At 55.5% G+C, this 13,573-nt stretch overlaps 1 protein-coding gene across 6 annotated transcripts in view; it reads left to right on the top strand.

Moving 5' to 3' along the window:
- Positions 1–13,573, top strand: part of LOC129823567 (zinc finger FYVE domain-containing protein 9-like) — a 56,569-nt gene that overhangs the window by 20,982 nt on the left and 22,014 nt on the right. For all 6 annotated transcript variants that reach the window (XM_055882396.1, XM_055882400.1, XM_055882399.1 and 3 more), the window contains 2 exons: positions 1,835–1,969; positions 2,286–2,441. In XM_055882396.1, the coding sequence (XP_055738371.1) occupies positions 1,835–1,969; positions 2,286–2,441 (291 nt within the window). The remainder of the gene's footprint in view (positions 1–1,834; positions 1,970–2,285; positions 2,442–13,573) is intronic.

Here is a 13,573-nt window from a genome sequence, read left to right as displayed (position 1 = left end):
CCCCATCCTCGCCTCACTGTCGATCGCGCCTTAACCCCCCCTCCCCCATCTTCGCCTCACTGTCGATCGCGCCTTAACCCCCCCCCCCCCATCCTCGCCTCACTGTCGATCGCGCCTTAACCCCCCCTCCCCCATCCTCGCCTCACTGTCGATCGCGCCTTAACCCCCCCTCCCCCATCCTCGCCTCACTGTCGATCGCGCCTTAACCCCCCCTCCCCCATCCTCGCCTCACTGTCGATCGCGCCTTAAACCCCCTCCCCCATCCTCGCCTCACTGTCGATCGGGCCTTAACCCCCCCTCCCCCATCCTCGCCTCACTGTCGATCGCGCCTTAACCCCCCTCCCCCATCCTCGCCTCACTGTCGATCGCGCCTTAAACCCCCCCTCCCCCATCCTCGCCTCACTGTCGATCGCGCCTTAACCCCCCTCCCCCATCCTCGCCTCACTGTCGATCGCGCCTTAACCCCCCTCCCCCATCCTCGCCTCACTGTCGATCGCGCCTTAAACCCCCCCTCCCCCATCCTCGCCTCACTGTCGATCGCGCCTTAACCCCCCTCCCCCATCCTCGCCTCACTGTCGATCGCGCCTTAAACCCCCCCTCCCCCGTCCTCGCCTCACTGTCGATCGCACCTTAACCCCCCTCCCCCATCCTCGCCTCACTGTCGATCGCGCCTTAACCCCCCCGTCCTCGCCCCACTGTCGATCGCGCCTTAACCCCCCCTCCCCCGTCCTCGCCTCACTGTCGATGGCGCCTTAATCCCCCCCATCCTCGCTTCACTGTCGATCGCGCCTTAACCCCCCCCCCCCGTCCTCGCCTCACTGTCGATCGCGCCTTAACCCCCCCTCCCCCGTCCTCGCCTCACTGTCGATCGCACCTTAAACCCCCCATCCTCGCCTCACTGTCGATCGCGCCTTAACCCCCCCCACCCGATCCCCCCTCACTGTCGATCGCACCTTAACCCCCCCTCCCCCATCCTCGCCTCACTGTCGATCGCGCCTTAAACCCCCCCCCTCCCCCATCCTCGCCTCACTGTCGATCGGGCCTTAACCCCCCCCTCCCCCATCCTCGCCTCACTGTCGATCGGGCCTTAACCCCCCCTCCCCCGTCCTCGCCTCACTGTCGATCGCGCCTTAATCCCCCCCCATCCTCGTTTCACTGTCGATCGCGCCTTAACCCCCCCCCCCCCCCCATCCTCGCCTCACTGTCGATCGGGCCTTAACCCCCCGTCCCCCATCCTCGCTTCACTGTCGATCGCGCCTTAACCCCCCCTCCCCCATCCTCGCCTCACTGTCGATCGCGCCTTAACCCCCCCTCCCCCATCCTCGCCTCACGGTCGATCGCGCCTTAACCCCCCCTCCCCCATCCTCGCCTCACTGTCGATCGCGCCTTAACCCCCCCTCCCCCATCCTCGCTTCACTGTCGATCGCGCCTTAACCCCCCCCCCCCGATCCCCCCTCACTGTCGATCGCGCCTTAACCCCCCCTCCCCCATCCTCGCCTCACTGTCGATCGCGCCTTAACCCCCCCTCCCCCATCCTCGCCTCACTGTCGATCGCGCCTTAACCCCCCCTCCCCCATCCTCGCTTCACTGTCGATCGCGCCTTAACCCCCCCCCCCCGATCCCCCCTCACTGTCGATCGCGCCTTAACCCCCCCTCCCCCATCCTCGCCTCACTGTCGATCGCGCCTTAACCCCCCCTCCCCCATCCTCGCCTCACTATCGATCGCGCCTTAACCCCCCCTCCCCCATCCTCGCCTCACTGTCGATCGCGCCTTAACCCCCCCCCATCCTCACTGAATGGGGAAAGGAACTCAGTGGTGTTTCTCCACCCGCAGCACCACCCTCAGACTATAAGGTGGAGGAGCGTCCCTCTGAGACCCTTCTGATGCAGCAGCTGGAGGAGGGAGGTCCTGACCCGTTGGTGTTTGTGCTCAACGCTAACCTGCTGGCCATGGTCAAACTGGTCAACTGTGAGTGTCTCCATAGGTCCTTCCAGCTCCAACTAGCTACACATGTATCGTTTCATATACTGTAGATGTCAGGATAAACTGGCACTATGACATCACTCTGAGGATCTTGTCTGGTTGTTTTTCCACTAGTAGAGAATTAAATATATAGTTGAGAGAATATATTTAACCCCCCCCCCCCCCCCCCATGATGCCACAGTATTGTCACTCATTACTAGAATCCCATTCTGCATTCTATTGCATTACTAGAATCACATTCTGCATTCTATTGTAGAATCATCTTGTTTTCTAACCTTCTCTCGGCTCTCCCTTCCTGTAGACGTAAACAGGAAGTGTTGGTATGTGACCACTAAGGGGATGCATGCAGTGGGCCAGGCTGAGGTGGTGGTGCTGCTGCAGTGTCTACCTGACGAGAAGAGCATCCCCAAAGACCTCTTCAGCCACTTCGTACAGCTCTACCAGGAGGCCCTCACAGGTTAGTTTAATATACCTCCACCAGGAGGCCCTCACAGGTTAGTTTAATATACCTCCACCAGGAGGCCCTCACAGGTTAGTTTAATATACCTCCACCAGGAGGCCCTCACAGGTTAGTTTAATATACCTCTACCAGGAGGCCCTCACATGTTAGGTTAATATACCTCTACCAGGAGGCCCTCACATGTTAGGTTAATATACCTCTACCAGGAGGCCCTCACATGTTAGGTTAATATACCTCTACCAGGAGGCCCTCACATGTTAGGTTAATATACCTCCACCAGGAGGCCCTCACAGGTTAGTTTAATATACCTCCACCAGGAAGCCCTCACAGGTTAATTTAATATACACTACCGGTCAAAAGTTTTAGAAGACCTACTCATTCAAGGGTTTTTCTTTATTTTTACTATTTTCTACATTGTAGAATAATAGTGAAGACATTAAAACTATGACATAACACATTAAATAATCTAGTAACCAAAATGGTGTTAAACAAATCAAAATATATTTGAGATTCTTCAAAGTAGCCACCATTTGCCTTGATGACAGCTTTGCACACTCTTGGCATTCTCTCAACCAGCTTCACCTGGAATGCTTTTCCAACTGTCTTGAAGGAGTTCCCACATATGCTGAGTACTTGTTGGCTGCTTTTCCTTCACTCTGCAGTCCAACTCATCCCAAACCAACTCAATTGGGTTGAGGTCAGGTGATTGTGGAGGCCAGGCCATCTGATGCAGCGCTCCATCACTCTCCGTCTTGGTCAAATAGCCCTTACACAGCCTGGAGGTGTGTTGGGTCATTGTCCTGTTGAAAAACAAATGATAGTCCCACTAAGAGCCAGATTGGATGGCGTATTGCTGCAGAATTCTGTGGTAGTCATGCTGGTTAAGTGTGCCTTGAATTCTAAATAAATCACTGACAGTGTCACCAGCACAGCACCATCACACCTCCTCCTCCATGCTTCACGGTGGGAACCACACATGCTGAGATCATCCGTTCACCCACACCTCGTCTCACAAAGACACGACGGTTGGAACCAAAGATCTCAAATTTGGACTCCAGACCAAAGGACAAATTTCCAGCGGTCTAATGTCCATTGCTCGTGTTTCTTGGCCCAAGCAAGTCTCTTCTTCTTATTGGTGTTCTTTAGTAGTGGTTTCTTTGCAGCAATTCGACCATGAAGGCCTGATTCACTCAGTCTCCTCTGAACAATTGATGTTGAGATGTGTCTGTTACTTGAACTGTGTGAAGCATTTATTTGGGCTGCAATTTCTGAGGTGGTAACTCTAATGAACTTATCCTCTGCAGCAGAGGTAACTCTGGGTCTTCTTTTCCTGTGGCGACTGAAACGTTCAAAGTTCTTGAAATGTTCCGTATTGACTGACCTTCATGTCTTAAAGTAATGATGGACTGTCGTTTCTCTTTTGTTTATTTGAGCTGTTCTTGCTATAATATGGACTTGGTCTTTTACCAAATAGGGCTAACTTCTGTATACCACCCCTACCCTGTCACAACACAACTGATTGGCTCAAACACATTAAGAAGGAAAGAAATTCCACAAATTAACGTAACAAGTGTGGTGGTTAATTTCTTTACTATCAAATGAGGAGAGAAACTTATCACAGAAGTCAGTTTCAACTAAACTACATCTTTAATCACGTATTAATAAGGGAGCAGGTCAATACAACACACACATATATATATATATATATATATATTATATATATATAATATATATACATACAGTGAATCGATTGAGTGCTCTATGAAAATGATGGCTTGTCGACGAATCACCCTTAGATGATTCGTTGAGAGCCCTGAGACAAAAGTACAAGTCTTTTTATAGCTAAGATACACCCCCTTCAGTCTACATGACAAACAACAGATGTATGGAATGGGTCACAAGGTTAAGATTTGTATGAAAGATACTTATAACGCTCAGCAGACAGTATCTGCTGTAAAAACAGTACTCTTTGTGTAGAGACCAGGGTCTGGCCCTGGGGTCATCTCTCCCTGGTACCATATAGAACAGAAACATTAACTCATGCTCTGGAATGCGGTTTCCTTAGGTTTTATCACCCAAAATAAATTGTAAATGTCCTGTCAGTGTTATTTCCCAGAGGCCCATCCTGAGTAGAACACACAGAGATGAGCGTTCTAACAACCCCTTAATCTCCTCTGTCAGTGTTATCTCCCAGAGTACTCTATTCTGTTGCATAACACAACCATTTGATGCAATAAAAGCATAACATAATCTTGTTATTTCCACCATACAAGGCACACCTATTAATTGAAATGCATTCCAGGAGACTACCTCATGAAGCTGGTTGAGAGAATGCCAACAGTGTGCAAAGCTGTCATCAAGGCAAAGGGTGTCTTTTTGAAAAATCTCAAATATAAAATATATTTTGATTTGTTAAACACTTTTTCGTTTACTACATGATTCCATAGGTGTTATTTCATAGTTTTGATGTCCTCACTATTATTTTACAATATAGTAAAAATAAAGAAAAACCCTTGAATGAGTAGGTGTTCTAAAACTTTTGACTGGTACAGTATGTACAGCTCTACTGGAGTGTTTGAGGAGGATTTGTACATAAAGTGACTAGTGGTCGGAGATTATTTAAAAAAAAAACGTATTTAGCTAGAAAAGTCAGTTAAGAACAAATTCTTATTTATGACTGCCTACCCCGGTCAAACCCTTCCCTAACCCGGACGACGCTGGGCCAATTGTGCACTGCCCTATGGGACTCCCAATTTACGGCCGGTTGTGATACAGCCCGTGATCGAACCCGGGTCTGTAGTGACGCCGTTAGCAGTGCCTTAGACCCCTGCGCCAGTCATATAAACAGGGCTGAAAAGTGACTGGTAGTAGGACATGTAAAATGTCCTCTTTACTGCCTGCTGCTGTTAGTGATGGTGAGGCTGGACCTCGTCACTAAATATAGTTCAAACATTTAGTGTCCTGTTTTCAGGCTCGCTGAGGCGATCTCCCTCCAGGCCAGATGGGTCAGGTGTCCTGTTTTCAGGCTCGCTGAGGCGATCTCCCTCCAGGCCAGATGGGTCAGGTGTCCTGTTTTCAGGCTCACTGAGGTGATCTCCCTCCAGGCCAGATGGGTCAGGTGTCCTGTAGTGTCATACCAAGGTTACCTGACTGTGTCCATGTTGGCACCCTATTCCCCATGTTGGCACCCTATTCCCCATGTTCTATTGACCAGGCCTACTTTTGATCAGTCCAACCGTCTTTTCTTTGTAATGAATTTAACATCAGAAATAAATAAGAAACAGAACAAATCGTGCCCTAGTGCCCCCTATGGGCATGATGCCTCTGGGAGTCTCTAGTGCCCCCTATGGGCATGATGCCTCTGGGAGTCTCTAGTGCCCCCCCCCCCCCTATGGGCATGACGCCTCTGGGAGTCTCTAGTGCCCCCTATGGGCATGATGCCTCTGGGAGTCTCTAGTGCCCCCACCCCTATGGGCATGATGCCTCTGGGAGTCTCTAGTGCCCCCCTGTGGGCATGACGCCTCTGGGAGTCTCTAGTGCCCCCCCCCCCCCCCCCCCCCCCCTATGGGCATGATGCCTCTGGGAGTCTCTAGTGCCCCCCCCCCCCCTATGGGCATGATGCCTCTGGGAGTCTCTAGTGCCCCCCCCCCCCTATGGGCATGATGCCTCTGGGAGTCTCTAGTGCCCCCCCCCTATGGGCATGATGCCTCTGGGAGTCTCTAGTGCCCCCTATGGGCATGATGCCTCTGGGAGTCTCTAGTGCCCCCCCCCCCTATGGTGCTTGATGCCTCTGGGAGTCTCTAGTGCCCCCCCTCCCCTATGGGCATGATGCCTCTGGGAGTCTCTAGTGCCCCCCCCCCCCCCCTATGGGCATGATGCCTCTGGGAGTCTCTAGTGCCCCCTATGGGCATGATGCCTCTGGGAGTCTCTAGTGCCCCCCCCCCTATGGTGCTTGATGCCTCTGGGAGTCTCTAGTGCCCCCCCTCCCCTATGGGCATGATGCCTCTGGGAGTCTCTAGTGCCCCCCCCCCCCCCCCCTATGGGCATGATGCCTCTGGGAGTCTCTAGTGCCCCCCTATGGGCATGATGCCTCTGGGAGTCTCTAGTGCCCCCCCCCCCCCCCCCCCCCCCCCCTATGGGCATGATGCCTCTGGGAGTCTCCAGTGCCCCCCTATGGGCATGATGCCTCTGGGAGTCTCTAGTGCCCCCCCCCCCCCCCCCCCCCCTATGGGCATGATGCCTCTGGGAGTCTCTAGTGCCCCCCCCCCCCCCCCCTATGGGCATGATGCCTCTGGGAGTCTCTAGTGCCCCCCCCCCCCCCCCCCCTATGGGCATGATGCCTCTGGGAGTCTCTAGTGCCCCCCCCCCCCCCCCCCCTATGGGCATGATGCCTCTGGGAGTCTCTAGTGCCCCCCCCCCCCCCCTATGGGCATGATGCCTCTGGGAGTCTCTAGTGCCCCCCTATGGGCATGATGCCTCTGGGAGTCTCTAGTGCCCCCCCCCCCCCCTATGGGCATGATGCCTCTGGGAGTCTCTAGTGCCCCCCCCCCCCCCCCCCTATGGGCATGATGCCTCTGGGAGTCTCTAGTGCCCCCCTATGGGCATGATGCCTCTGGGAGTCTCTAGTGCCCCCCTATGGGCATGATGCCTCTGGGAGTCTCTAATGCCCCCTATGGGCATGATGCCTCTGGGAGTCTCTAGTGCCCCCCCCCCCCCCCCCTATGGGCATGATGCCTCTGGGAGTCTCTAGTGCCCCCCCCCCCCCCCCCTATGGGCATGATGCCTCTGGGAATCTCTAGTGCCCCCCCCCCCCCCTATGGGCATGACGCCTCTGGGAGTCTCTAGTGCCCCCCCCCCCCCCCTATGGGCATGATGCCTCTGGGAGTCTCTAGTGTCCCCCTATGGGCATGATGCCTCTAGTGCCCCCCTATGGGCATGATGCCTCTGGGAATCTCTAGTGTCCCCCTATGGGCATGATGCCTCCAGTGCCCCCCTGTGGGCATGACGCCTCTGGGAATCTCTAGTGCCCCCCTATGGGCATGACGCCTCTGGGAGTCTCTAGTGCTCCCCTGTGGGCATGACGCCTCTGGGAGACTCCAGTGCCCCCCTATGGGCATGATGCCTCTGGGAGTCTCTAGTGCTCCCCTGTGGGCATGACGCCTCTGGGAGACTCCAGTGCTCCCCTGTGGGCATGACGCCTCTGGGAGACTCCAGTGCTCCCCTGTGGGCATGACGCCTCTGGGAGACTCCAGTGCCCCCCTATGGGCATGATGCCTCTGGGAGACTCCAGTGCTCCCCTGTGGGCATGACGCCTCTGGGAGACTCCAGTGCTCCCCTGTGGGCATGACGCCTCTGGGAGTCTCTAGTGCCCCCTATGGGCATGATGCCTCTGGGAGTCTCTAGTGCCCCCCCCCCTATGGGCATGACGCCTCTGGGAGTCTCTAGTGCTCCCCTATGGGCATGATGCCTCTGGGAGTCTCTAGTGCTCCCCTGTGGGCATGACGCCTCTGGGAGTCTCTAGTGTCCCCCCCCCCCCCTATGGGCATGATGCCTCTGGGAGTCTCTAGTGCCCCCCCCCCCCCTATGGGCATGATGCCTCTGGGAGTCTCTAGTGCCCCCCTATGGGCATGATGCCTCTGGGAGTCTCTAGTGCCCCCCCCCCCCCCCCTATGGGCATGATGCCTCTGGGAATCTCTAGTGCCCCCCTATGGGCATGATGCCTCTGGGAGTCTCCAGTGCCCCCCTATGGGCATGATGCCTCTGGGAGTCTCTAATGCACCCTATGGGCATGATGCCTCTGGGAGTCTCTAGTGCCCCCCCCCCCCCCCCCTATGGGCATGATGCCTCTGGGAGTCTCTAGTGCCCCCCCCCCCCCCCCTATGGGCATGATGCCTCTGGGAATCTCTAGTGCCCCCCCCCCCCCCTATGGGCATGACGCCTCTGGGAGTCTCTAGTGCCCCCCCCCCCTATGGGCATGATGCCTCTGGGAGTCTCTAGTGTCCCCCTATGGGCATGATGCCTCTAGTGCCCCCCTATGGGCATGATGCCTCTGGGAATCTCTAGTGTCCCCCTATGGGCATGATGCCTCCAGTGCCCCCCTGTGGGCATGACGCCTCTGGGAATCTCTAGTGCCCCCCTATGGGCATGACGCCTCTGGGAGTCTCTAGTGCTCCCCTGTGGGCATGACGCCTCTGGGAGACTCCAGTGCCCCCCTATGGGCATGATGCCTCTGGGAGTCTCTAGTGCTCCCCTGTGGGCATGACGCCTCTGGGAGTCTCTAGTGCTCCCCTGTGGGCATGACGCCTCTGGGAGACTCCAGTGCTCCCCTGTGGGCATGACGCCTCTGGGAGACTCCAGTGCTCCCCTGTGGGCATGACGCCTCTGGGAGACTCCAGTGCCCCCCTATGGGCATGATGCCTCTGGGAGTCTCTAGTGCTCCCCTGTGGGCATGACGCCTCTGGGAGACTCCAGTGCCCCCCTATGGGCATGATGCCTCTGGGAGTCTCTAGTGCTCCCCTGTGGGCATGACGCCTCTGGGAGACTCCAGTGCTCCCCTGTGGGCATGACGCCTCTGGGAGACTCCAGTGCTCCCCTGTGGGCATGACGCCTCTGGGAGACTCCAGTGCCCCCCTATGGGCATGATGCCTCTGGGAGTCTCTAGTGCTCCCCTGTGGGCATGACGCCTCTGGGAGACTCCAGTGCTCCCCTGTGGGCATGACGCCTCTGGGAGTCTCTAGTGCCCCCTATGGGCATGATGCCTCTGGGAGTCTCTAGTGCCCCCCCCCCCCCCCCCCCCTATGGGCATGATGCCTCTGGGAGTCTCTAGTGCCCCCCCCCCCCCCCCCCCCCCTATGGGCATGATGCCTCTGGGAGTCCCTTGTGCCTTACTTATAACAGTTCTAGTGTTGTGTAGGATCTATAGCAGGGCCGACAAACCCTGTTCCTGGAGAGATACCCTCCTGTAGGGTTTAACTCAAACCCTGTTCCTGGAGAGAGACCCTCCTGTAGGGTTTAACTCCGACCCTGTTCCTGGAGAGAGACCCTCCTGGAGGTTTTAACTCCGACCCTGTTCCTGGAGAGAGACCCTCCTGGAGGTTTTAACTCCGACCCTGTTCCTGGAGAGAGACCCTCCTGGAGGTTTTAACTCCGACCCTGTTCCTGGAGAGAGACCCTCCTGGAGGTTTTAACTCCGACCCTGTTCCTGGAGAGAGACCCTCCTGGAGGTTTTAACTCCGACCCTGTTCCTGGAGAGAGACCCTCCTGGAGGTTTTAACTCCGACCCTGTTCCTGGAGAGAGACCCTCCTGGAGGTTTTAACTCCGACCCTGTTCCTGGAGAGAGACCCTCCTGGAGGTTTTAACTCCGACCCTGTTCCTGGAGAGAGACCCTCCTGGAGGTTTTAACTCCGACCCTGTTCCTGGAGAGAGACCCTCCTGGAGGTTTTAACTCCGACCCTGTTCCTGGAGAGAGACCCTCCTGGAGGTTTTAACTCCGACCCTGTTCCTGGAGAGAGACCCTCCTGGAGGTTTTAACTCCGACCCTGTTCCTGGAGAGAGACCCTCCTGGAGGTTTTAACTCCGACCCTGTTCCTGGAGAGAGACCCTCCTGGAGGTTTTAACTCCGACCCTGTTCCTGGAGAGAGACCCTCCTGGAGGTTTTAACTCCGACCCTGTTCCTGGAGAGAGACCCTCCTGGAGGTTTTAACTCCGACCCTGTTCCTGGAGAGAGACCCTCCTGGAGGTTTTAACTCCGACCCTGTTCCTGGAGAGAGACCCTCCTGGAGGTTTTAACTCCGACCCTGTTCCTGGAGAGAGACCCTCCTGGAGGTTTTAACTCCGACCCTGTTCCTGGAGAGAGACCCTCCTGGAGGTTTTAACTCCGACCCTGTTCCTGGAGAGAGACCCTCCTGGAGGTTTTAACTCCGACCCTGTTCCTGGAGAGAGACCCTCCTGGAGGTTTTAACTCCGACCCTGTTCCTGGAGAGAGACCCTCCTGGAGGTTTTAACTCCGACCCTGTTCCTGGAGAGAGACCCTCCTGGAGGTTTTAACTCCGACCCTGTTCCTGGAGAGAGACCCTCCTGGAGGTTTTAACTCCGACCCTGTTCCTGGAGAGAGACCCTCCTGGAGGTTTTAACTCCGACCCTGTTCCTGGAGAGAGACCCTCCTGGAGGTTTTAACTCCGACCCTGTTCCTGGAGAGAGACCCTCCTGGAGGTTTTAACTCCGACCCTGTTCCTGGAGAGAGACCCTCCTGGAGGTTTTAACTCCGACCCTGTTCCTGGAGAGAGACCCTCCTGGAGGTTTTAACTCCGACCCTGTTCCTGGAGAGAGACCCTCCTGGAGGTTTTAACTCCGACCCTGTTCCTGGAGAGAGACCCTCCTGGAGGTTTTAACTCCGACCCTGTTCCTGGAGAGAGACCCTCCTGGAGGTTTTAACTCCGACCCTGTTCCTGGAGAGAGACCCTCCTGGAGGTTTTAACTCCGACCCTGTTCCTGGAGAGAGACCCTCCTGGAGGTTTTAACTCCGACCCTGTTCCTGGAGAGAGACCCTCCTGGAGGTTTTAACTCCGACCCTGTTCCTGGAGAGAGACCCTCCTGGAGGTTTTAACTCCGACCCTGTTCCTGGAGAGAGACCCTCCTGGAGGTTTTAACTCCGACCCTGTTCCTGGAGAGAGACCCTCCTGGAGGTTTTAACTCCGACCCTGTTCCTGGAGAGAGACCCTCCTGGAGGTTTTAACTCCGACCCTGTTCCTGGAGAGAGACCCTCCTGGAGGTTTTAACTCCGACCCTGTTCCTGGAGAGAGACCCTCCTGGAGGTTTTAACTCCGACCCTGTTCCTGGAGAGAGACCCTCCTGGAGGTTTTAACTCCGACCCTGTTCCTGGAGAGAGACCCTCCTGGAGGTTTTAACTCCGACCCTGTTCCTGGAGAGAGACCCTCCTGGAGGTTTTAACTCCGACCCTGTTCCTGGAGAGAGACCCTCCTGGAGGTTTTAACTCCGACCCTGTTCCTGGAGAGAGACCCTCCTGGAGGTTTTAACTCCGACCCTGTTCCTGGAGAGAGACCCTCCTGGAGGTTTTAACTCCGACCCTGTTCCTGGAGAGAGACCCTCCTGGAGGTTTTAACTCCGACCCTGTTCCTGGAGAGAGACCCTCCTGGAGGTTTTAACTCCGACCCTGTTCCTGGAGAGAGACCCTCCTGGAGGTTTTAACTCCGACCCTGTTCCTGGAGAGAGACCCTCCTGGAGGTTTTAACTCCGACCCTGTTCCTGGAGAGAGACCCTCCTGGAGGTTTTAACTCCGACCCTGTTCCTGGAGAGAGACCCTCCTGGAGGTTTTAACTCCGACCCTGTTCCTGGAGAGAGACCCTCCTGGAGGTTTTAACTCCGACCCTGTTCCTGGAGAGAGACCCTCCTGGAGGTTTTAACTCCGACCCTGTTCCTGGAGAGAGACCCTCCTGGAGGTTTTAACTCCGACCCTGTTCCTGGAGAGAGACCCTCCTGGAGGTTTTAACTCCGACCCTGTTCCTGGAGAGAGACCCTCCTGGAGGTTTTAACTCCGACCCTGTTCCTGGAGAGAGACCCTCCTGGAGGTTTTAACTCCGACCCTGTTCCTGGAGAGAGACCCTCCTGGAGGTTTTAACTCCGACCCTGTTCCTGGAGAGAGACCCTCCTGGAGGTTTTAACTCCTCCGACCCTGTTCCTGGAGAGAGACCCTCCTGGAGGTTTTAACTCCGACCCTGTTCCTGGAGAGAGACCCTCCTGGAGGTTTTAACTCCGACCCTGTTCCTGGAGAGAGACCCTCCTGGAGGTTTTAACTCCTCCGACCCTGTTCCTGGAGAGAGACCCTCCTGGAGGTTTTAACTCCTCCGACCCTGTTCCTGGAGAGAGACCCTCCTGGAGGTTTTAACTCCTCCGACCCTGTTCCTGGAGAGAGACCCTCCTGGAGGTTTTAACTCCGACCCTGTTCCTGGAGAGAGACCCTCCTGGAGGTTTTAACTCCGACCCTGTTCCTGGAGAGAGACCCTCCTGGAGGTTTTAACTCCGACCCTGTTCCTGGAGAGAGACCCTCCTGGAGGTTTTAACTCCGACCCTGTTCCTGGAGAGAGACCCTCCTGGAGGTTTTAACTCCGACCCTGTTCCTGGAGAGAGACCCTCCTGGAGGTTTTAACTCCGACCCTGTTCCTGGAGAGAGACCCTCCTGGAGGTTTTAACTCCGACCCTGTTCCTGGAGAGAGACCCTCCTGGAGGTTTTAACTCCGACCCTGTTCCTGGAGAGAGACCCTCCTGGAGGTTTTAACTCCGACCCTGTTCCTGGAGAGAGACCCTCCTGGAGGTTTTAACTCCGACCCTGTTCCTGGAGAGAGACCCTCCTGGAGGTTTTAACTCCGACCCTGTTCCTGGAGAGAGACCCTCCTGGAGGTTTTAACTCCGACCCTGTTCCTGGAGAGAGACCCTCCTGGAGGTTTTAACTCCGACCCTGTTCCTGGAGAGAGACCCTCCTGGAGGTTTTAACTCCGACCCTGTTCCTGGAGAGAGACCCTCCTGGAGGTTTTAACTCCGACCCTGTTCCTGGAGAGAGACCCTCCTGGAGGTTTTAACTCCGACCCTGTTCCTGGAGAGAGACCCTCCTGTATGGTTTTCTGTCCGACCCTGTTCCTGGAGAGAGACCCTCCTGTATGGTTTTCTGTCCAACCTTTACGGAACATACCTGATTCAGCTAGTTAACATGTTGGTGAGCAGCACTAAATTAAGGACTGAACCTCCAGAATAGTATCTCTTCAGTAAGAGGGTTGGGCCACCCTGACCTGTAGCTATCTTTATATTTTACAACTGGGACGATGAAACCTGTATATTGGTGGCATTATACTGTCTATGTGGGCTGGCTTGAATATCTCGGAGATGAGAGGGCTAGTCAATAGGTTGATGAAGCCTGTATTAGTTGGTACTAGATACTGTACGTCTGTAATGTACAGTCAGTTGGCGACTTGGTGTTATATTTTGGATGTACTGAGTAAAAGCAAAGTCCTCCGTCTTGCCTTTTGAGTGTGTTAATCTCTAAACTTCTCACATGGAATTATGCCGAGGAACACAGTTAGTTTTCACTTGTCAAATCTGCTGCTGCCTGCAGGGG

Source organism: Salvelinus fontinalis, chromosome 26 (assembly GCF_029448725.1).
Source record: "Salvelinus fontinalis isolate EN_2023a chromosome 26, ASM2944872v1, whole genome shotgun sequence".
Classification (NCBI taxonomy): Eukaryota; Metazoa; Chordata; class Actinopteri; order Salmoniformes; family Salmonidae; genus Salvelinus; species Salvelinus fontinalis.
The sequence above is the reverse complement of the archived record's forward strand: the minus strand, read 5'-3'. Positions and strand labels throughout refer to the sequence as shown.